The sequence below is a fragment of the Entelurus aequoreus genome, linkage group LG17, assembly GCF_033978785.1.
Source record: "Entelurus aequoreus isolate RoL-2023_Sb linkage group LG17, RoL_Eaeq_v1.1, whole genome shotgun sequence".
Taxonomy (NCBI): Eukaryota; Metazoa; Chordata; class Actinopteri; order Syngnathiformes; family Syngnathidae; genus Entelurus; species Entelurus aequoreus.
In genome coordinates, this window is record NC_084747.1 from 42,862,464 (window position 1) to 42,887,303 (window position 24,840).

The window sequence follows — 24,840 nt, forward strand, 5'->3', positions numbered from 1 at the left end:
TTTGCTGTTAAACGTAACTTGCGTTGCATATCTTTGCTTTAGCAGGTAGTGCGGTTAGCATTTGCTTTTCATTTAAAGGCCTACTGAAATGAATTTTTTTTATTCAAACGGGAATAGCAGATCCATTCTATGTGTCATACATGATCATTTCGCGATATTGCCATATTTTTGCTGAAAGGATTTAGTAGAGAAAATCGACGATAAAGTTTGCAACTTTTGCTCGCTGATAAAAAAAGCCTTGCCTGTACCGGAAGTAGCGTGACGTCACAGGAGGTAATATTCCTCACAATTCCCCTTTGTTTACAATGGAGTGAGAGAGATTCGGAGCGACAAAGCGACGATTACCCTATTAATTTGATCGAGGATGAAAGATTCGTGGATGACGAACGTTAGAGTGAAGAACTAGAGGCAGTGCAGGACGTATCTTTTTTCGCTCTGACCGTAACTTAGGTACAAGCTGGCTCATTGGATTCCACACTCTCTCCTTTTTCTATTGTGGATCAAGGATTTGTATTTTAAACCACCTCGGATACTATATCCTCTTGAAAATGAGAGTCGAGCACGCGAAATGGACATTCACAGTGACTTTTATCTCCACGACAATACATCGGTGACACACTTAGCTACTGAGCTAACGTGATAGCATCATTCTCAAATGCAGATAGAAACAAAATACATAAATCCCTGACTGGAAGGATAGATAGAAGATCAACAATACTATTAAACCATTGACATGTAACTACACGGTTAATAGTTCTCAGCCTGGCAAAGCTTAACAATGCTTTTGCTAACGACGCTGAAGCTAACTTAGCAACCGGACCTCACAGAGCTATGATAAAAACATTAGCGCTCCACCTACGCCAGCCAGCCCTCATCTGCTCATCAACACCCGTGTTCACCTGCGTTCCAGCGATCGACGGCGCGACGAAGGACTTCACCCGATCATCCGTGGGGTGGGCGGCTAGCATCGGCTAGGTGTCTGCTATCCAAGTATTGCTACAGCCAGCCACTAATACACCGATCCCACCTACAACGTTCTTCTTTGCAGCCTCCATTGTTCATTAAACAAATTGCAAAAGATTCACCAACACAGATGTCCAGAATACTGTGGAATTATGAAATGAAAACACAGAGCTTTTTGTATAGGATTCTACGGGCTCCGAACACTTCCCTTGCCCTCGTGACGTCATATCCAAAATAATTTTTTAACCGGAAGTTTAGCGGGAAATTTAAAATTGCACTTTATAAGTTAACCCGGCCGTATTGGCATGCAATGTTAAGATTTCATCATTGATATATAAACTATCAGACTGCGTGGTCGGTAGTAGTGGGTTTCAGTAGGCCTTTAAAGGGGACCTACTATGCAAAACCGACTTTTCTTACCTACTTGTTTTTGTGTATTCAGGATCTGCATACGATTTATTGAATCAAAACTATTGAAATTGAATAATTTGGTGTGTTTGCAAACAGCTAAAATTATGCACAAAGCAAACAATAACCTGCTACACAAGAATGGACAACATTTGTTCTCAACAAAAGAGGAGAAATATTACCTTAAAGAAAAATGTCACTTGTATGCATGCACACCACTTATGTTCTTTAGTATGTAAATTTGTGGAATGAAATTATGGAATAGATTAAGCAAAGAAGTCCAACAATGTTGAACTAATATGATCCACTTCAAGAGGCTGTTCAAACTGGAAGTGTTTACAAAATACAAGGAAGAAACATTTTCATAAACGCCTTGAACCTTGAATGAGATACAACCCTTCTCATTATGGGAATTATAACTGATTAACTGCCTATCAAGAGAACTGTTGTTCCTCATTGATGTAAATTGTATTACAATATGACAATAGAAAGTAATCATATGTGTCAGGAATAGCAATGAATTGTAGAAGGGGTAGGATAAAACAAGCGTTGATTCTTCCTACTCCTTTTTGGACGTATGGTAAAGAGAAATGAGAATATGTAAATTGTATGATGTAACATATTGCGACTGCAAACTTAAACCAAACATATATAATGTACATGCTTAGTTTTTGCAGTCACACTCCTGTTGCAAGATAAATATTTTGCTGCCATCCTAATTTGGCAGTTGCTTTAATAGTATAAAGTTAATGTTTTTTCTCAATGTTTAGTTGCTGTTGTTCAGCAAGGTGTAGTTTCCAACAATATTTAGTGATATCAAGATACTTTATCTGCCGTAATCTAGTTTAGGGATGTTTCAATCAGCGTGTTATGCTACCGATTCCGATACCAATCACCTTTTTTAATTACATTTAAATTTAATTACAATTTTTGTTAAATGTTTAAACATATTTATCGTCAGTGCTACAGTATTCTACAGTACTGACATTGTAACAATGTCAACACTGTATTTTAAGTTGTTAATTTTTTTCTTTTATGACATACAATTATTTAAGCAAAACAAAATCAATAGTACTCAATAACTAAACAAAAGCAATAACTACCATTTACTACTGTATTTGTGAACAATAAAAAACAGATTTTATGAAAATTAAAATATTGGTATATTCACTCTAGTATTATCCACTGTATTATCCCTGTATGTGTATGCTTTGATTCAAGTTATGTAAGTGACTAGTTTAGCGATTAGCATACCCTTTTGGCTGCTCCTACTTGCATTTACTGTGTAACATGTTCAGCCTTGCTCTCCACTCCTCCAGTGATAATGTTACATACAAGACATGTAGTTTACTTTATCTAGTAATGTTTTGCGACTATTTTTTAGGCACCATTTTTAGCCGTACCAAAACCAAGACATATTTTTGGTAATCATTTTTGTTGAAAACCTGTGAAAAATGGAGGTCCGCTCTATATATCGAAAAACAAATATAAAAACCAAAACGTTGTTTCAAAAATAGATTTTCTTTATCTTTGGAACGTCCTTTCCATTCCAAAATACACTGCAAACAGCAACAGTTTATTTCCCCAACATGGAGTTTGTTATGCATATTTGTATTTCGATGGCAACCCACCAAATCCCTGTTTTTTAGCTTGTACACTACAAGAGACACTACAAAACAGGACCGCCTTCATAATCCAACAGTTTTTACTTGGCCAGTAGAAACTGTTCTCTCCCCTTCACCATCTCTGGCATTTTCCACTGTTTGACACAAAAGGCTCTTCATTTAATCACATAGCGACAGACTGCTGTCTGCCTCGGTTACCCGGACGACTAATGACAAGTGTTTGGATGAAAAGTCGGAAATGCAAATGTTTGGGGAGGCAATTCGTAACTGCATTCCCAGTACAGGGGCCTTGTATGCCACTATTGGTACTGTAGTTATAACACACTTGATTTGGAATTGTTTTACCAGACCAATTGCTACACACAAAAACTCACATCCTCAAGTATGTGGGCAAGAATTAATAAAGGTGAATTGCAGTTGTTTGCCTCCACCCACATCTGTGCATTCTCTTGCTGGATTAAGCAAAAACAGACAAAAACTGGATGAACGACTAAAGATCCAATGTAAATCCGTGGGGGAACTAATAAGCGTTGTGTTTGGTTGTGTACTTTCAATGATTTCAACCTTCAAATTAGTTGTGTAATGGCTTTTGATTAGGCGCCAGTCTGGCTTGTTTATACAGTAATTTGGTTTCAGAATGGGCAGTGCTTAATTCTACTGTACTCCCATCCACCATGAAACAAAGCACACATCATTAGGAGAGCCATTAAAATGCCTACAAAGCCCCAGGTAAGCACTGCTATTTGCAGCAGCCTCACCAATATTAAGCTTCCAAGAGGGTTGGAATAGACTGTGTATCGAAGGGTTTTCACACTCACTTTGTTGAATGGTTGACATTTTAAAATAAATAATTAATTCCAGGTTTAATAAAATATATTCAGCTATACAGGCATTGTTTTAAGTCTGTGGTTCTTAAACTTTTAACACCAAATGCAATCCCAATAAATATTTCACTTAGCGGGTACCATTATTTTTCTACCTTTGTCAGTAATCACGGTTTAGCTTCAAAAGTGGCCTGTACTCAAGAGTCATTGGTTTGTGACATATTACAATAGTTACACAATGATATTTCAGGGATGGAATATTTAGTTTTAATCAGTTCTGTCCATTGATTATTTTTTAAAACTGATTAATCACACTTTTTAATTTGGATTATTCATGATTAATCACAGGTTGGCATACCAGTCACTGTCTCCTCACTCATATTTGTTAATTAACCTGATTAATGATCATATTTCAACCAACGCTGCCTTTCAGGTAACCATCCATGTTTAAAGTAAAGGAGCATGTACGGTCAAAATAAATTGCGTGACTGATATGCATGTATACATTATTGATGTGATAATTCTTTCTGATTAGTCACACAAATTAAATTATTATTGACATCCCTCATTTTTATACAATTCCAGTATTCTCTGGTTAATCAATGTGTATTTGTATGATAGCAGTATGGTATTTCATACAAATTTCATGTGTAAATATCACGTTAACTATAATTTCCTTTAACGACACTCTTATTTTTTGATGCGTTATTAACGTGAACGCGTCTCGCTTGACCCTCGGTCCATTCCGTAGCGTTGGAAAATGTTCAGTGACTTGTAAGCCACAAGCGGGAATAACAAAAAAGCAAGCAGAAATCTGAGAAATGGAGTAGAAAAGGGTACATTATGGAAAGACCAGGACCAAAGCAATGGCAAGTCGTTCTCTCAACAAGACAAGACAATTTTCATCCATGGTTGCCGTGAGCCGTCATCACTGGAGCAAATGCCTGCTTGCATTCAGAGGGTGCAGGTTCACTTCCGTGGTTAGATTATGCTTTACTTTATTGATAACATAACATTTAAATAGTTACTGTAAGTGGTTTAGTAAAATAGGATTAAAGGTCAACAGAAAGGAAAGATGATACACAGGAAGTATAGAGTCACTTCTTTATCAGATACTTTCATGTCGTCACAAAATCCAATCACACACTTTCGGTCTCACAAAATAGCGCTACGCGTCACACAAAATGAAAAATGTCTTACTTTACGATCCTGCTTTGTAAAATATGTTTTGTAATGTAATCTGTGATATTTATACCTAAATAAAGCTGCAAAATTGAGTGGAAGGTGGGTTAAACCCTGGACAAGTCGCCACATCATCGCAGGACCAACACAGATAGACAACAGTCACACTCACATTCACACACTAGGGTCAATTTAGTGTTGCCAATCAACTTATCCCCAGGTGCATGTTTTTGGAGGTGCGCGGAAGCCGGAGTATCTGGATGGAACCCGCGCAGTCCCAGGGAGAACATGCAAACTCCACACAGAAATATCCCGAGCCTGGGAATCGAACCCAAGACCCTCTTATTGTGAGGCACCAGAAATAACCCCTATACCACTGTGCTTCCATTATTAAATAGAGAAGGTTAAGACATTGCCATGCAGCGATATGATTACCATTAACTCGTACAATAAGTAATGTACGGAACATCAAAAGCAAATATCACAGATTACATTACAATACATCTTTGACAATCAAACTATGAATCCACATTTTGTGGTAATCATGCGCGAAACTGGTATCTAAACATTTTTGAATCCTTTGAATTCAATTGCCCCTACAGCAGGTATTGCTACAAAATACAAAATCGGCAACACAGCAATGCACTGCAGGTAATTTTTTGTTATTGTCAGTAATCTATTTATTTATTTATATATATTTATATATATTTATTTATTTTATATATATATTTATATATTATTTATATATATTTATTTATTTATATATGCACCTTATTGCTTTTTTATCCTGCACTACCATGAGCTTATGTAACGAAATTTCGTTCTTATCTGTGCTGTAAAGTTCAAATTTGAATGACAATAAAAAGAAAGTCTAAGTCTAAGTCTAAAAGCGTGTTTATGTTCATCTTGTTTTGAGCTGTTTAAAAAAGCATGATGTTTAAAAAAAACAACATTTCATTAAGATTAGTTGTCCAGTCATGGCATTAAAAACAAAAAAATTATCTGTTGAGGGTAGACTTATTATTAATAAAACAATATATCTATCTGTGATTAATCACGATTAATTTTGAGATACCTATGAACAAAATGCGATTAACTGCGAATAAATATTTTAATCATTTGACAACCCTCATTTTTAATATAATTGTATTTTCATTAAAAAAACAAACAATGTTGTTATTGTGTACCACTAGTGATACTCCTCGTTTCAGTATTTGTATAAGACTTGTATGTTTTGCTTTGTGGAGATGTCCTGTTTAAGTCATGACTTCAGCATGCGTCTCTTTGGCTATGTTCACACTGCAGGTACAAAATGTATCTGAAATGTGTCCAATGCAACTGCATCTGAACGCTTGGGTCGCATTTATTAGACCTGTATGTCATCGAAAGGCATCAAATGTCACAATAAACGGTACCAAAAATAAAGGGTGGACGAATGCGCAGAAAACACTTAGTGGCCAAAATAAGATGTTTTAAAACTCACATCAGTGTACCACCACTCCTGGCTCTGACTCATCCACAGAGCAACTGCCAAACAAACTGGGAGAAACTAAATTATTGCCCTCTTCCTTTTTAATCTCCTACATAAAATAGTTTGGTTAAAAAAAGGTTGACTCCGGTTTCACAGCACACTTGAAATTGCCACTAATGCGCCTTGGGTGAGACCAACACATATCGGGGTCATGTTCACTTCCATAAACGTCATGTTTAGTGCGGATACAGGTCACTTCATAGACCTTTTCCGATATTTTGTTTGGGAATGTAATGTGAATGACTACATTAAAAGATACGAGCGTCATATCCTGCAGTGTGAAATAGCCTTTGACTTAGGTTGTTGTGATAAATTGCAGACCTGTCGCAATTGCCATTAGCGTTCTTTGACTCTTCTTCTTCCTAAAAGAAAGAAACATTAGCGGTGGTTTTCTGAGAACAGCCTTGTTGGTTGTGTGGTTACTGTCATGTTACGACGGCCCAGTGCTTCAACATCAGAAGTCCTGTATCATCTGGATTCCGCAGTTTATATCCAGCCTTCTGTAGTCCCAGGTTATCTCTCTCTTTGAAAAAGCCATTATGTCGCTGCTAACATTTATTTCCAACACCTATTTAACTAGCACAAACATTGCTGCTTCTGGCAGGAATACATTTAAAGAGGAGGCGAGTAAGCAATTAGTACATGAAATAGGTACATCGAGAGTAAAATCTAATATATATATAATAATATAATACAAAGTTTTTCTTTTGGATGAAGCTACATGAAAATCTATAACATTAAATCTCGGTTATCACACTTGACACAGTCAGGGGACAACCGCATACTTTACAGTGAGTGTAGAAGATATTATCCTGTGTACAATAGTCAGTACGAGTGTTGTCCGATACCAATATTTTGGTACCGGTATTAAAATTATTTCGATACTTTTCGGTAATTTTCTAAATAAAGGGGACCACAAAAAATTGCATTATTGGCTTTATTTTAACAAAAAATCTTACGGTACATTAAACATATGTTTCTTATTGCAAGTTTGTCCTTAAATTAAAATAGTGAACATACAAGACAACTTGTCTTTTAGTAGTAAGTAAGCAAACAAAGGCTCCTAATTTAGTCTGCTGACGTATGCAGTAGCATATTGTGGGGACCGGTACGTTTCAGAGGCGGTATAGTACCGCAGTGTTTTTCAACCTTTTTCGAGCCAAGGCGCATTTTTTTCATTGGAAAAATCCAGAGGCACACCACTAGCGGAAAACATTAAAAAAAATGAAACTCAGCAGCCGATATTGACAGTAAAAAGTCGTTCTCGCAATTGTTGGATATAAATTCAAACCATAACCAACCATGCATCACTATAGCTCTTGTCTCAGAATAGGTGTACTGTTACGACCTGTCACATCACGCCGTGACTTATTTAGAGTTTTTTACTGTTTTCCTGTGTGTAGTGTCTTAGTTCTTGTCTTGCGCTCCTATTTTTGTTGTTGATTGTCATGTCATGTACCGATGTACTTTGTGGACGCCGTCTGCTGCTCCACATGCTGAAAGTCTTTGCTGTCGTCCACCATTCTGTTTTTGTTTACTTTGCAGCCAGTTCAGTTTTAATTTAGTTTTACATAGCCTTCCCTAACCTTCAATGCCTTTTCTTAGTGGCACTCGCCTTTTGTTTATTTTTGGTTTAAGCATTAGATACCTTTTTACCTGCACACTGCCTCCCGCTGTCGTCTGCATATTGTGATCATGACAAACAATGTTCCCGACATCCACAAAGCAATTAGCTACCTGCTGCCACCTACTGGTATGGAAGAGTATTACACGGTTACGCTGCCACGCTCTAGACAGCACAGACACTCAACAACGGCACATTTTTTGCAGATTATAATTACTGGTTTGCAAAAAATATTTTGTCACCCAATTAGGTGAAATTACATCATCTCCCACGGCATACCAGACAATATCTCACGGCACACTTGCCGCGGCACAGTGGTTGAAAAACACTGTAGTACCGAATATGATTCATTTGTATCGCGGTACTATACTAATACCGGTATACCGTACAACCCTAGTCAGTACTGTTTTAAACTTAATTAAATCGCAATCTCATAGGTTCTGTCTTATCTTATATAGATAGCTCTTATACTGTATGTGCGAAAAAGTTTTGGTCGGAAAAGTTAGGTTATAGCATTAAGTGTAACTTAATTAACACCCTTAAATACTTGTCGAAAAGCTAAGCAGATGTAGTTTTTTCCTTTTGGTGTTAAACCAATAGTTGCTATTAATTCAGTGGCAATTAAAATTGGGCAAAAATTAGATAAGGAGTAGATACCGCCGTGTGAACTGTCATGACAGTGTGATGTTAGTTTATCACTTTTACAGACGACGATGAGCATTTTGCTAAAATGCTTAGGCTCAACAGTTTGGTTGCCCTTTAGCTGAAATGATGCATACTCAGCCACCTGTAAGGACTGCTTGAAGGTGAAGTTGTGCAAATAATGCTGTGTTAATAGCAACATTTTGCTCAATTATTACACAACTCCTGCATGTAGGATTAACTAGCAAACACTGTTCTAACAATAGTATAACATCCTTAGTATATCACTTATCAATTTCTGCTGGCCTTCTCTGTAATATAAATACTTAGAATAACCTTGCAACGTTTTGTATTGATGCTGGTTTGGCTTTGATGTTGTTGGGTAAACTCTGTTTCATATTGGTGAACACATTACATAGTTAATTTCAATTAATAAGTATATTATTGAAGCACTTAAATTACTATTCTGTTTAAATTGCATGTCACACACTTTGTAAAAATTAAAAAGGCATAGTTTTCGGACAATAATTTGTTCCTTTTTCTAAGTACTAGGTAGGTCACTGTTTAGGCATAAAAAAATACCAATTTGTCACCTTTATCGGCTGATTTGGAAACAATACACAACCCTATTATTTGGCGACCTACATGAAGCTAATGTAATTATTTGTGTGGCCAGTATCCCACACTTCCTAATTTGTTGTGCACTGGTCACCATTTTTTTGATATCATGTCATATTTTGGAAATGGCAACATTTGTGTGTTGACCAAAATCTAGACTGTTTAAAAGTGTTGTTAGTCAGCTCTACTGGGAACATGCTGTTTTGGGTGTCTGCAGCTTTAATGCTGATGAGCCAAGTTTGAAATGTATGTGCCTCCCAGAATTGCTAATATGCACTTTATATACATATTTATTTTAGAGCTGCAAAAATTAAACAGTTAACGCACGTGATTAATCCCCCCAAAAATGTTGCATTAATTATGTACACACTTAGAGTAATCATGCAATTTATTTTACCTGTACAGGCTCTCTTACCTCAACCGCTATACGGTCAGTGATCAGATAAATACATACGTCAGTACAGAAATGATTGATGTGGTCGCTGACAAATTTCACTCCAAAATACTGCCTGAAAGAAGTTTATTTAAACCTGTTATTACGTTTTATGCAAATGAATGACATGCATTCAAGTAAAATGTTTAAACACGTTCCTGGATGACATTCTGACAATAAGATTACATTTGTGTACAAATATTGGGGTCTTTAGTACATTTTAATTATGCAAGCGACTAATCACCTGTGATAAATCATGATTAATCCAAGTTCCTAAATGTGATTAATCTGATAAAAAATATATTATTTGACAGCCTTAACGTATACTGTCCAATGTAACTCTTCACCTTTCCACGAGATAGATGCCATGCATCACGTACGAAAACTTAAAATTAAGGTTACCCTAGTCCGGGGGTCAGCAACCTGCGGCTCTTTAGCGCCGCCCTAGTGGCTCCCTGGACGTCTTGCAGAGGTGTGTGAAAATGGAAAAAGATGAAGAAAAATATATATTTTTTGTTTTAATGTGGTTTCTGTAGGTTGACAAACATGAAACAAACCTTCCTAATTGTTAGAAATCCCACTGTTGATGTTAAACATGCTTCACTGGTAAAAGTATTTGGCAAGCACCATTTTGTCCTACTACTTTCGGCGGTCCTTGAACGCAACGTAGTTTGTTTACATGTACAACTTTCCCTGACGCTGCCACAGAATGACGTGTTTTATGCCACTCCTTATTAGTCTCATTTTGTCCACCAAACGTTTTATACGGTGCGTGAATGCACAAAAGTGAGCTTTGTTGATTTTATTGATTTGCTGGAGGCTAATCAGGCATATTCGGTCAATCCATGACTGCAAGCTAATCAGTGCTAACATGCTATTTAGGCTAGCTGTATGTACATATTGCATCATTATGCCTCGTTTGTAGGTGTATTTGAGCTCATTTAATTTCCTTTACTTATGTCCTCAGTGTATTTAGCTATATTAGCATGTCTCAAACTTGCAGCCCCCATATCTGTAGTTTACTGATGGTGAGTTGGCAGAGCTCTATAGGCTTTATTTTCACAATCTAAAGATCTGAGATCCTCAGGGAGTGGTCTCCTGCTGGTGCCTAAAGTCAGGACCAAACATGGTGAAACTGTGTTTCAGTTTTATGTTCCTAAAATCTGGAATAGTCTTCCTAAAGATGTGAGACAGGTCTCTACATTGGCAATGTACCCTGAAAACACTTGTTTATTTGTGCATATGACAACTGTAAGTATTTCATCTGCACTCTATGATTACTTTTATTAAATAAATGTTTTTTATGATTATTGCGTTTTCTGATTTATGTTTGAATTATGGCTTTATATCTGTAAAGCACTTTGAATTGTCTTGAAAATGTTCTCTATAAAATAATTTGCCTTGCCTATTTTAAATTGTGTAGCAAAGCCTGCTGTTTTACTATGTTGTGGGTGTATAAATGGGGCTCATCGAGCTAGTGGCGGGTCAGAGATGGCATCGTGCCTATGAGGAAGGAGCTTTTTCCTTCAAGACAACTTGAAAAGCCTTAACTTCAAACGTGTGCATTTGCGCACCTCTTCCCTCAGAAGTAGAGCAAACAACTGAAGGAAATTATATATTGGTGCCCATACACAGTCATTAAAACATCACTTTTATATTATAGGGCACTTTTACCAAAATATTTACCCCTAATATACAGTGTATAAAGATTATGATACATTTGACTCAAAGCTTGCTAATAAGTAGATGCAAATCTGCAGATCAGAGGCAGGAAAGTGCCTGTCTTATAGGTCATTGACAATAGAAGACACATTTAATTTGTCCATATGCACACACACACACACACAGGCACTGTGAAGAGTGTGTGCTTGCAGGTGTCTTGATCATCACAAGCCAGAGTCGCTAGCATCATGTTAGACGTGGTCACCCCCAAGGGCCTGTGCACACACCAGCCAGCTCTTTGAATGTCAGAAAGTGCATTACCATCGATCGTGTGAAAAAGGACACGGTTTCCTGCTGCCGTATTGTATTAAAAGGCGCTGCGCGCTAAATAAAAGCCAAGGTGCAAGGTTGAGCAAAACTGATGGGGGTGGATCGTTGTAGAAAGTTACATGTTAAAATGGAGGCTCTTCTTTAATTAGACAGATTTTAGGGAGCTCATTAGAGCGTTTACAAGGGCTTGTTTTCAGTCGCTGACATAATGCGTGACAGTATATTAAATTGAATCAAAGTTGCCCCCGCACTTCTTTCGCCACCCTCTCACTGATTCAGGTTGATATCTTTCCCACCCAGCTGGCATCCCTTGAGGCTGTCTGGATCCTTATGATGCATAATTCTTGGCATATATATATCCCTTGGTTATCGAGCAGCGAGCAAATCAACCTCTTCACATGATTGATGAGCAAATTGGATTTTAATTATGTTACTCAGCTGTCACCCCGTGGCCATATCTTCATGTCTCTTTTTTGGAAGCTTTATTTCACAGCTACAGTTGTGTTGATGAGCTTTTATTTTATATATTCTCGGCTCATTCATTTTTGATACTTGTGGAACAAGGGAGCCATGTTAAGTTTTAATTGACTGAAGAAAGGTGCACAAATCTCTAGAAATACACTTTTTTTTAGACCTCATCTCAGTTGAGAAGAGCTTTTGCTCTCCCCAACCTCAAGTTTATTCATATTTGTGCTACAGGTGCTATGATGTCACTGATGTTGACACACTGCAAACACTCTTCATCCATAGGTTACAGTGCATCCAGAAAGTATTTACAGCACTTCACTTTTTCCACATTTTGTTATGTTACAACCTTATTTCAAAATTGAATAAATTAATTGTTCTCCTCAAAAATTGTACAGGCAATACCCCATAATGTCAATGTCAAAAGGTTTGTTAAAAAAAAAAAATTGCAAATTTATTCAAACTAAAACAACCAAACAATCACATGTACGTAAGTATTCACAGCCTTTGCTCAATCCTTTGTTTATGCATCTTTGGCAGCAGTTACAGCCGCAAGTATTTTTGAATACGATGTCACATGCTTGGCATACCTACAGTCGTGGTCAAAAGTTTACATACACTTGTAAAGAACATAACATGATGACTGTCTTGGGTTTCTAATAATTTCTACAACTCTTATTTTTTTGTGATAGAGTGATTGGAGCACATACTTGTTTGTCACAAAAAACGTTCATGAAGTTTGGTTCTTTTATGAATTTATTGTGGGTCTACTGAAAATGTGACCAATTCTGCTGGGTCAAAAGTATACATACAGCAATGTTAATATTTGGTTACATGTCCCTTGGCAAGTTTCACTGCAATAAGGTGCTTTTGGTAGCCATCCACAAGCTTCTGGCAAGCTTCTGGTTGAATTGAATTCTTGACAAAATTGGTGCAGTTCAGCTAAATTTGTTGGTTTTCTGACATGGACTTGTTTCTTCAGCATTGTCCACACATTTAAGTCAGGACTTTGGGAAGGCCATTCTAAAACCTTAATTCTAGCCAAAATTTAGTAAATGGGACAATGAAAAAGGAGGATTACCTCCAAATTCTTCAGGACAACCTAAAATCATCAGCTCGGAGGTTGGGTCTTGGGCGCAGTTGGGTGCTCCAACAGGACAATGACCCCAAACACACGTCAAAAGTGGTAAAGGAATGGCTAAATTTAGGCTAGAATTAAGGTTTTAGAATGGCCTTCCCAAAGTCCTGACTTAAATGTGTGGACAATGCTGAAGAAACAAGTCCATGTCAGAAAACCAACAAATTTAGCTGAACTACACCAATTTTGTCAAGAAGAGTGGTCAAAAATTCAACCAGAAGCTTGCCAGAAGCTTGTGGATGGCTACCAAAAGCGCCTTATTGCAATGAAACTTGCCAAGGGGCATGTAACCAAATATTAACATTGCTGTATGCATACTTTTGATCCAGCAGATTTGGTCACATTTTCAGTAGATTCATAAAAGAACCAAACTTCATGAATGTTTTTTGTGACCAACAAGTATGTGCTCCAATCACTCTATCACAAAAAAATAAGAGTTGTAGAAATTATTGGAAACTAAAGACAGCCATGACATTATGTTCTTTACAAGTGTATGTAAACTTTTGGTAAGTTTCGCCCATTCCTCTTTGCAGCACCTCTGAAGCCTCATCAGGTTGGATGGGAAGCATTGTTTTTCATCTTTTTCATCTTCATTTATCATGTCTCTGTAATTTGCTGCATTCATCTTTTCCTCTATCCTGACTCATCTCCCAGTTCCTGCTGCTGAAAAACATCCCCACCGCATGATGCTGCCACCACCATGCTTCACTGTAGGAGGGTTTTTGGCTTGGTGATGAGCAGTGCCTGGTGTCCTCCAAACATGATAGCTGGCATTCACGCCAGACAGTTCAATCTTTGTCTCATCTTACAAGAGAATGTAGTTTCTCATGGTCAGAGAGGCTTTTAAGTGGATTTTGGAAAACCTTTTACGAAGAAATGGCTTCCGTCTGGCTACTATACCATACAGGCCTGATTGGAGGATGGCTGCAGAGATGTTTGTCCTTGTGGAAGGTTCTCCTCTCTTCACAGAGGAATTCTGTAGCTCTGACAGAGTGACCATCGGGTTCTTGGTCACCTCCCCGAATAGACTAAAATGAATGCAGCAATGTACATCCTGGATGAAAACCAACGCTTCCCATCCAACCTGATGAAGCTTGAGAAGTGCTGCAAAGAAGAATTGGCAAACTGGCCAAAGATAGTTGTGCCAATCTTGTGGCATCGTATTCAAAAATACTTGAGGCTGTAATTGCTGCCAAAGGTGCATCAACAAAGTATTGAGCAAAGGCTGTGGATATTTTTTTAGTTTTAATAAATTTGCTAATTTTTTAAAAATAATCCTTTTCACGTTGTCATTATATTGTCTGTAGAATTTTGAGGACAAAAATGAACATATTCCATTTTGAAATGAGGCTGTAATATAACAAAATGTGGAAAGAGGGAAGCACTTTCAATACTTTCTGGGTCCACCGTACTTGGTTAATATTTTGTTACAATATTTTTTCACTTTAAAGAGAAAACTAAGTCTTTTTTGAGAGGATTATATGAACATGTTGAAATGTCAGATTGCAAGAGTGTCTCTTGTGCACAACCCCCTTTCAGGTCATACCTAATAACCAAGTACATTGATGTCAGCACTCTGGCTTGACCATTCAAAAACCTAATTTTCTTCAGGTAAAACCCTTATTTTCGAAGAAAAGAAGAGTGGGCACATATTGCAAAGTCAAGATGTTCCACACTGATCAAATTTGACCCAAATGATGCATCCAAATGTATTTATTAGTAGTACTATAATTGTTCTTGTTAGTGTTATTATTATATAAAATAACAATATATCATAACATTATACAATCAATCAGTTAATTTTTGCATGGTAACAGCTTCAACCATTTTGTACAGTTTGACACCATTCCATTTTCCCCCCCAGTAACATTCACAGGTGTCTCATTCCTGCCAATAGCTTTACTTTCATTTTCTCCGAGTTTGACATGCCCTCAGCTGACATTTCTGTTCGACAAGCACAAAAATGTAATTTCACATCTGAGACAAATGTCATTCAAAAATGTCTTCACAGCTGTGCAGCTTCTCCAGTTAAGATAACCCTGCAGAAGACTGCAGCATTGGAAATGCGTTTAAAGAAGACCCTATTAAAAGTTCTATGTAGTTTTGCAACTTAGTGCACAGTGGAAACCCAACTTTAGAGATACATAATATTTGAATATCCACATTTGTCCATTGGTAAACTATAAAAACACCCCTCACATTTAAGCAACCATGTTATTACAGTACGTCTTCTCAAAAGACTGTACTATAGAAATTAAACTTGTATATACTTTAAAGTCGTCAGTGTACACCTTATATGTCATGATGAATTTACTGACTGAAAAACCTCAGCGCTTACTGAATAGCTATTCATCTTACTATGCAGTATTAGTAGTAGTAGTAGTAGTAGTAGTAGTAGTTCCTCTATGTCAGTCACTGCTGTTTGGTCCTTGGGCAAGACAATTCACCCACTTTGTCTCCAGTGCCGCCCACACTCGTGTATAAATATGAATTTGTTTTTGGTAGTTGTCGGAGAGACAGCCATGTTTCCGTCAGTCCACTCCAGGGCAGCTCGGGCCACAAATGTAGCTTACCACCACCATTGTGTGAATGTGGACGAAATTAATACTAGACTCAGTTCAAAGCACTTTGAGTGTCTAGAAAGGCGCTCAATAAATCCAATCAATTAAGTTAAGTTAAAGTTAAAGTACCAATGATTGTCACACACACACTAGGTGTGGTGAAATTTGTCCTCTGCATTTGACCCATCCCCTTGTTCACCCCCTGGGAGATGAGGGGAGCAGTGGGGAGCAGTGGGCAGCAGCGGTGCCGCGCCCGGGAATCATTTTTGGTGATTTAACCCCCAATTCCAACCCTTGATGCTGAGTGCCAAGCAGGGAGGTAATGGGTCCCATTTTTAGAGTCTTTGGTATGACTCGGCCGGGGTTTGAACTCGCAACATACCGATCTCAGGGCGGACACTTTAACCACTATTACTTTTAGTAAGCAATGGCGACCGAAATTACATCAACGTTGTTATTAGAACGGTCACTTTCATTGTACATGTTGCCCCAAAGAAAGGAGGCATTGTATTTAAAAATAGCATTTTAGCAGGAGCAAAACACAGAAAAGGCTATATATGAGAAATGTATGTATCACAAAAAGTTGACCAATCAGAACCCTGTTATCTGCGTCGCCGTTGACACAAGATTATAATTTTTGGAAGGTGCATGTCAAGCTCTACCTGACGGCTTGGAGGATGAGATAAACCAGCCAACTGTAGCATTGTTTAGGCTTAATCTAAAGGCCTTAGTGGCCACATGCGTGGACAGCACCTTTTAGCTCTTATTTCCAAAATTGTGTACACTACTGAATTGGGGTCTTATGCCGACATATGGACACTTATACTGCTATCTGGTGGTGTCAGAAGAGTATAACATACAATGGAATTTGGAAAGAAAAAGTGTAAAAATAAAAATTTGCATGTCACTACACATGAAGTACACGTTTGTGTACTTATGGACTAAGTACATCATATTAAAAGATGATTTTTAGTTTTTATTCTAATTAGGGTCCAATAAGCCCAAATAGCAAAGAGAAATAAAACAAAGCATGTAAACAAACAGCTTGGGCCTTAAGCGGCTAAGCTATTATCTTTCTAGTTAGTACACATCATAATTTTGTGTTGCCTACATTCAAGTATCGCTGTTGTAGCGTTTGGATCACAATCATATGTGCCACATAAATTAACTGAAATATAATCTCTATTCATTTTCTAAATTGCAGGGTAAGATGGTGAAGGGAATGGGTGGAGCGATGGATTTGGTGGCCAGTGCTGGAACCAAGGTCGTGGTCACCATGGAGCACTCGGCAAAGGTTTGTGTTTAATCTGTGTAATTCGTACATTTGTGTTTCCATTTCAAACCGAAATTAGAAAATATTTTTTACGTTTTATGTTTAAACAAAGACCGAAAAAATATATGTTTTCATAGTTTTACCCTAGTTTTATACCCTTTTTGTGACCGTGCAGAGGGAGAAGAGGACGGCAGTGAGACAGTGACGTCTTTACCTGTCAGTGTATTTATTAACAGTTGGGTATGTGCGTGAGATGCATGCGTAATCCAAATATATGTAGTGTAACTATGTGTGGTAATTATATGTGAGTGGTTACCAGCGGGTGTTGAAGGTGCGTGTTGAGATTGAGGCGGAAGTCCAAAGAGGGCAAAGCAGGATCGGAAGTCGAAAGACAGGCGGAAGGTCAAGGACTGGAGCGAAGCGTCGTGGTCAATGGGCAGGCGTGAGGTCGAAGTCCAGAAAGGCAAGAGGAAGTCCAGAGGGGATTCAGGGAGACTAGACACACAGCTCGACGACGAGGAAGGGCGACGGGAAGCTGGAGAACGACACAACACGAGACACAATGAATACGACGGGGAGGGATCACAAAGAAGGCTGGAGACGTATTGGCTTAATGTACGGATACGAGAAGATACGTTCTGGCACTGGATCTCAAGTCGCGCTGGCTTATAAAGGCAGGTCGCTCATCACGGGCAGGTGTGTTGATTGCAGAATCATTGCAGTCGCGTACCTCTAATGCAGTGGTTCTTAACCTTGTTGGAAGTACCGAACCCCACCAGGTTCATATGCGCATTCACCGAACCCTTCTTTAGTGAGAAATAAAATGATGTTGTTTTTTCAAATTCAAGACAAATTTATATGTTTTTGGTAACACTTTAGTATGGGGAATATATTCTAAGTAACAAAGACTTAATTTAGAGTTTTTTGGACACTAGGGGAACATATTCTAAGTAACAAAGACTTCATTTAGAGTTATTTGGTTAGGGCCAGGGTTAGAGGGTTAGGTTTATAATAAGGCCATGCCGAATAACGCATTAATAAGTACTTAATAATGACTAGTTAAGAGCCAATATGTTACTAATTTGCATGTTAATAAGCAACTAATTAATAGTGAATACGTTCCCCATACTAAAGTGTTACCATGTTTTTTTACTGGTGCACAAAATGAACCGTGCATGAACATCACCTTGTTCAAAGAACAAAACCAACAGTGCATAAACTCACAACAAATTACACACCTGCAAATCAGTGTGACTTCTGCTGTTGCCGTATACACAATACACCGATAGGGAGAAGTTTTTATTTATACGATGAGTCGGGTGTGTCTTGAGCTCCGCCGAACCCCTTAGCCCGACTCACCGAACCCCTAGGGTTCGATCGAACCCAGGTTAAGAACAACTGCTCTAATGGTACACATACCACAGTTTGAGAATCACTAGTCTAAGCAAATGCACACACTCTTTGACCACATGTGGGAAACATCAGACGTGCCACACCAAAAGCACACCTGTCGCAAACCTGACATAACAAGGTAAATGTCTTATTATTATAATCAACTGACAGCAGTCATTCCCATTAGATTATTTTCACAATATACAGTAGATGATTTGTCCCAGTTGCAAATAAAATAAAATTGTATGTGTGGGTGGGGGTGCTGCTTTGGAATTAATTTGTACCCCTTTCAGAGATCACATTAACTTCCCCTTAAAATATTTTCATGTTGCAAAATCAGATGTAAGCATGGGATAACATGTACATTCTTGCAACTTTCTCTCTGTAAAACATATTACAGTTTTATCAGCATTGCTGTAATCTCGTAACAGCATTCCAGGTTTAATATCCATACATTAATATTCTTAATAAATGACTGTAGAATAAGCACACATCTGATTGGTGAGTGTGGGTGTACAGTACTTGAGTTGTGAGCATTTACCTCTCTTAACCACTCTGCTCAATGGCCTTGTTGTTAGACTGTCAGTCCTGAGACTGGGAGATCGAGTCATACCAAAGAGTATAAAAATGAATGAATGAATGAATGAATGATCTTTATTGTCATTGTGCATGTACAGGTACAGGTCCAACGAAATTTAGGTTGCTTCCCTAAGGTGCTTTGCATTTTTAAAAAAGAAGAAGAAACCACACAATATACAAAAACAACACAATATGCAATATGGCCTAAGACCACTCTAAGAGGCAAAAAAAAATGGGACCCATTACCTCCCTGCTTGGCACTCAGCATCAAGGCTTGGAATTGGGGGTTGAATCACCAAAAATGATTCCAGAGCGCGGCCACCGCTGCTGCTCACTGCTCCCCTCATCTCCCAGGGGGTGAACAAGGGGATGGGTCAAATGCAGAGGACAAATTTCACCACACCTAGTGTGTGTGTGACAATCATTGGTACTTTAACTTTAACTTAACTTAATTTCCCAGGGGATGAACATGGGGATGGGTCAAATGCGGAGGATAATTACACCACCCCTAGGGTGTGTGTGACTATTATTGAGACTTTAACTGGGCTGCATTGTTAGCTATAAAATAACTAGCGACACACACCCAAACACGCTGTTAATGACATTGATTGGCTGTGTGTAAGCAGCATCGTATTGTAACAACCCTGCATTTCCAGTTTATGTGTGATGTCGGAGTTGTCCGACTTTTTGTGTGGACGTAAATGCATCAATGAATCTAATGCAGTGGTTCTTAACCTGGGTTCGATCGAACCCTAGGGGTTCGGTGAGTCGGGCTCAGGGGTTCGGCGGAGGTCAAGACACACCCGACTCATCGTGTAAATAAAAACTTCTCCCTATCGGCGTATTACGGATACGGCAACCGCAGAAGTCAGACTGATTTTCAGGTGTGTAATTTGTTGTGAGTTTATGAACTGTGTTGGTTTTGTCCTTTGAACAAGGTGATGTTCATGCACGGTTAATTTTGTGCACCAGTTTAAGAACATGGTAACACTTTAGTATGGGGAACATATTCACCATTAATTAGTTGGTTATTAACATGCAAATTAGTAACATATTGGCTCTTAACTAGTCATTATTAAGTACTTATTAATGCCTTATTCTGCATGGCCTCATTATAACCCTAACCCTCTAACCCTGGCCCTAACCCTCTAACCCTAACATCTCTAAATTAAGTCTTTGTTAGTTAGAATATGTTCCCCTAGTGTCCAAAAAACTCTAAATTAAAGGCCTACTGAAACCCACTACTACCGAACATGCAGTCTGATAGTTTATATATCAATGATGAAATCTTAACATTGCAACACATGCCAATACGGCCGGGTTAACTTATAAAGTGCAATTTTAAATTTCCCGGGAAACTTCCGGTTGAAAACGTCTATGTGTGATGACGTTTGCGCGTGACGTCGATGGTTGAAGCGGAAGTATTCGGACACATTGTATCCCAATACAAACAGCTCTGTTTTCATCGCAAAATTCCACAGTATTCTTGACATCTGTGTTGGTGAATCTTTTGCAATTTGTTTAATGAACAATGGAAACTGCAAAGAAGAAAGCTGTAGGTGGGATCGGTGTATTAGCGGCGGCTGCAGCAACACAACCAGGAGGACTTAGTTGGATAGCAGACGTGCTACCGTGACTACAGCTTTCCAAACATTTGATCGCTTGCCCGTACGTGCGTGTCGCTATGTGCATGTCACGTACGTAACTTTGGGGAAATATATGTTCCTTGCCGACTCTGATGGCAGCCGGGGTGTCGTTGAAAGCTACAACGCCCGCCGCCGCACCGCTGTCCTCACCTTGACTTCCTCCGTCTCCGGGCCGCCGACCGCATCGATGATCGGGTGAAGTCCTTCGTCGCGCCGTCGATCGCTGGAACACAGGTGAGCACGGGTCGTGATGAGCAGATGAGAGCTGGCGTAGGTGGATAGCTAATGTTTTTAGCATAGCTCTGTGAGGTCCCGTAGCTAAGTTAGCTTCAATGGCGTCATTAGCAACAGCATTGTTAAGCTTTGCCAGGCTGGAAAGCATTAACTGTGTAGTTACATGTCCAGGGTTTAATAGTATTGTTGATTTTCTGTCTATCCTTCCAGTCAGGGGCTTATTTCTTTTGTTTCTATCTGCAGTTAAGCACGATGCTATCACGTTAGCTCCGTAGCTAAAGTGTTTCGCCGATGTATTGTCATGGAGATAAAAGTCACTGTGAATGTCCATTTCGCGTTCTCGACTCTCATTTTCAAGAGGATATAGCATCCGAGGTGGTTTAAAATACAAATCCGTGATCCACAATAGAAAAAGGAGAGAGTGTGGAATCCAATGTACCTAAGTTACGGTCAGAGCGAAAAAAGATACGTCCTGCACTGCACTCTAATCCTTCACTGTCACGTTCCTCATCCACGAATCTTTTATCCAGGCTCAAATTAATGGGGAAATCGTCGCTTTCTCGGTCCGAATCGCTCTCGCTGCATTGAAAACAATGGGGAAATGTGAGGAGCCCTTCAACCTGCGACGTCACGCTACTTCCGGTACAGGCAAGGCTTTTTTATCAGCGACCAAAAGTTGCGAACTTTATCGTCGATGTTCTCTACTAAATCCTTTCAGCAAAAATATGGCAATATCGCGAAATGATCAAGTATGACACATAGAATGGATCTGCTATCCCCGTTTAAATAAAAAAAATTCATTTCAGTAGGCCTTTAAGTCTTTGTTACTCAGAGTATGTTCCCCATACTAAAGTGTTACCAAAAACATATAACTTTGTCTTGAATTTGAAAAAAAAACATCATTTTATTTTTCACTAAAGAAGGGTTCGGTGAAGGAGCATATGAAACTGGTGGGGTTCGGTACCTCCAACAAGGTTAAGAACCACTGATCTAATGAGTCCATCTTTTTGCGCAAGTGAGAGAGAGAGCGGCTGCTGTTGATATGGCAAATGACCAGTTTTGCTTCAGTAGATAGTAGTTTTTTTGCCAATGTTTTTTGGTGTGGTAACGGCCGACAAACTGTTTTACTCAATGATAAAGTGATCGATGGACCTTCTGTTCTCCTTAAGTCGTCTCGATGGACGTTACAATATTTGAACAGTGTTGCCGAACATTGTTTTATCTATTGTAGCCGCTTGTTGTCCCCTGTCACTCACAGAGTTGAAATGCAAAACTGACAGAATTATATGTTAATTTTGTTTAGAATTTTGTTTGGATTTAATTTTGTGCGCGGCATAGATTTGTTGAGTGCATCGGACGCTTCAGCTGTGCACACCAGGCTGGAACCAATTATGCATGTTTAAATGTTTTTCTTATGGAGAAATGTGCTTCAATATACAGCTTAAATATACAAACTTTTCTATTTATGAACCCTGTTCAAGATCCAATTAAGTTTGTAAATCTAGGTTCCGCTGTATACAATAAGGAAGGGATTCATATGGCCCCATTCGTGGGTGGATCTCGCGTAAGAGGAAGAGTGGGGTTAATCAATTTGCATTGCAGTCTGCTAAAAATAATGGAAAGCGCCAATCTACATACCAACTGACGTTGTGGTCACAAAACACATTTTAAGATATTTAACACTCCGTCATCTGGCGGCTAAAGTGGCTAGTACAACCCCCCAATTTGTTAGGTTTTATGTGTCAGGTAAACAGCGACAAATGGGGCCATATGAATCCCCTGCCAACTGTATTTGAAATCACACATTTAAAAAAAACTTTAAAACAAATGTCTTAGAAAAATATATCACTCTTGAATCAACAGCATTAGTTAATCCTATAATCAATGTTAATTACGAAACTAAATGTGGGATTTAAATAATAATGGAAGTATAAATGTTTGTATATAGTATATTATTGGTACAAATTTTTAACCAACACGTGTACTTTCACATGTCTTTCCTGTGTATATATTTGAACAGTGTTTATTTTGTGTACAAAGTGTATTTATAATATGTTGTGTAAAGTAAATTTCATATTTCTATGAAACACATCTTGTATTTGAGATTGTTTATAGGGTAAGCGAAATAAGTGCTCAACTTCAGCCTAAACCCTTTTGGTCTTTAAAATTGTCAATTTATGAATGTAAAACTGTTTGTTTATGTAAAACTGTTTGTTTATTTTGTTGAGCACAAAAACAAAGCAATACTTTGTTATAGTTTTTTTTTACTTTAAGAAGTGAATAATTTTTAAAAAAACACGTATGGTCATCCTTTTTTTGTGGCGCTTTCAAATAAAAAACGCAAATGAACCAATGATACACATATCGTGTTTGTGTGTTTCCTCTCAGTATTTATTTGGTCCTTTTGGAATTTAGGATGCCATTTTACTTTGAGTTGTGTGTTAATGAGTATGTGCGTTGTGACTGACAAATGGTAATTCTCTTAATGGTTTGCTTAATGGCTGTAAAGCCGGAAAGTTGTGTTTTGCTGCTCATTTAACTGATTTAGAATTGGAGTCAAGTGTTAGAAGTTGGGATGTGGAGATTAGTCGGAGTGGTTCTGCAGCAGCAAATAACTGAGCGGGGTACCCGACATGAGCCTACTTTGACTTTGACTTTTAAGTCATCGTGATGCAAGGGCACCGTAAAATCATAGCTTTGCTAATCGCAGCATGTTTGGTGCCCAGCTAAGGTCCAGATGGTGCAGTAGTTAATCATGAACTCACTCCCCTCGAGCGTAGTGTCACTCATTAATCAGGATGTGTTGGTTGCGACACATGTGGCAGCATCTGATGCTTAAATATGTATTACAAGATTGGCCTTCAAATATGTGCTTTGTCTACCTGAGGAAAACAATATGACCGGCTGCATCTCTTCACATATTAAAGTGAAAACCGTATCCATGAAATGACTGTTGCACTTTGCAAGGTCTTGGCTGCGCTTAATAAATAACCTCAGGTTCAGTCTGGTTTATAAACATGCAATTTTGTTTTCTTTTAGGGGGGTAAACATAAGATATTGGACAAGTGCCTCCTCCCTCTGACGGGAAAGCAGTGTGTGGATCGGATCATCACAGAAAAGGTGTGTATATGTTTTGAGTTGATGTACTTGTATAACGGACTGCTGGCAAAAGCTAAGTTAGCATTTCGTATAGGGTGCAACTAGGGCTGGGCGATACAGCCAATATACTCGAATATACACACAATTTTAGAATTTGCGCTCGCTGTTTAACGTGTGGTATTTTAGTAGATTAGGCCCTTAGTGTATACCAGGGGTCACCAACCTTTTTGAAACCAAGGGCTACTTCTTGGGTACTGATTAGTGCGAAGGGCTACCAGTTAGATACACACTTAAATAAATTGCCAGAAGTAGCCAATTTGCTCAATTTACCTTTAACTCTGTTATTATTAATAATTAATGATATTTATCTTTGTGGAAACACTGATCATCTTAATGATTTCTCACAATAAATATATATAGAAACAGATAAATATCAATATGCAACACTTTATTTTTATATTTTCTCTAAGTGCACATTTTTCAAATTGAACATTTTCAAATGATCACTTCTAAGACAGTCTTGTGAAATCACAATATCCCATTTTAACTAGCTAGCCACTAACATTTTTTAACAAATCATGAATTGCTTTGCACCATGTTTGTACAAATAA

At 38.3% G+C, this 24,840-nt stretch overlaps 1 protein-coding gene across 1 annotated transcript in view; it reads left to right on the top strand.

Annotated features, from left to right (window-relative positions):
* oxct1a (3-oxoacid CoA transferase 1a) overlaps positions 1-24,840 on the top strand; it is a 118,985-nt gene that overhangs the window by 61,395 nt on the left and 32,750 nt on the right. Inside the window, exons 14-15 of the mRNA XM_062024256.1 lie at positions 17,211-17,300; positions 24,170-24,250. Coding sequence (XP_061880240.1) covers positions 17,211-17,300; positions 24,170-24,250 — 171 coding nt within the window. The remainder of the gene's footprint in view (positions 1-17,210; positions 17,301-24,169; positions 24,251-24,840) is intronic.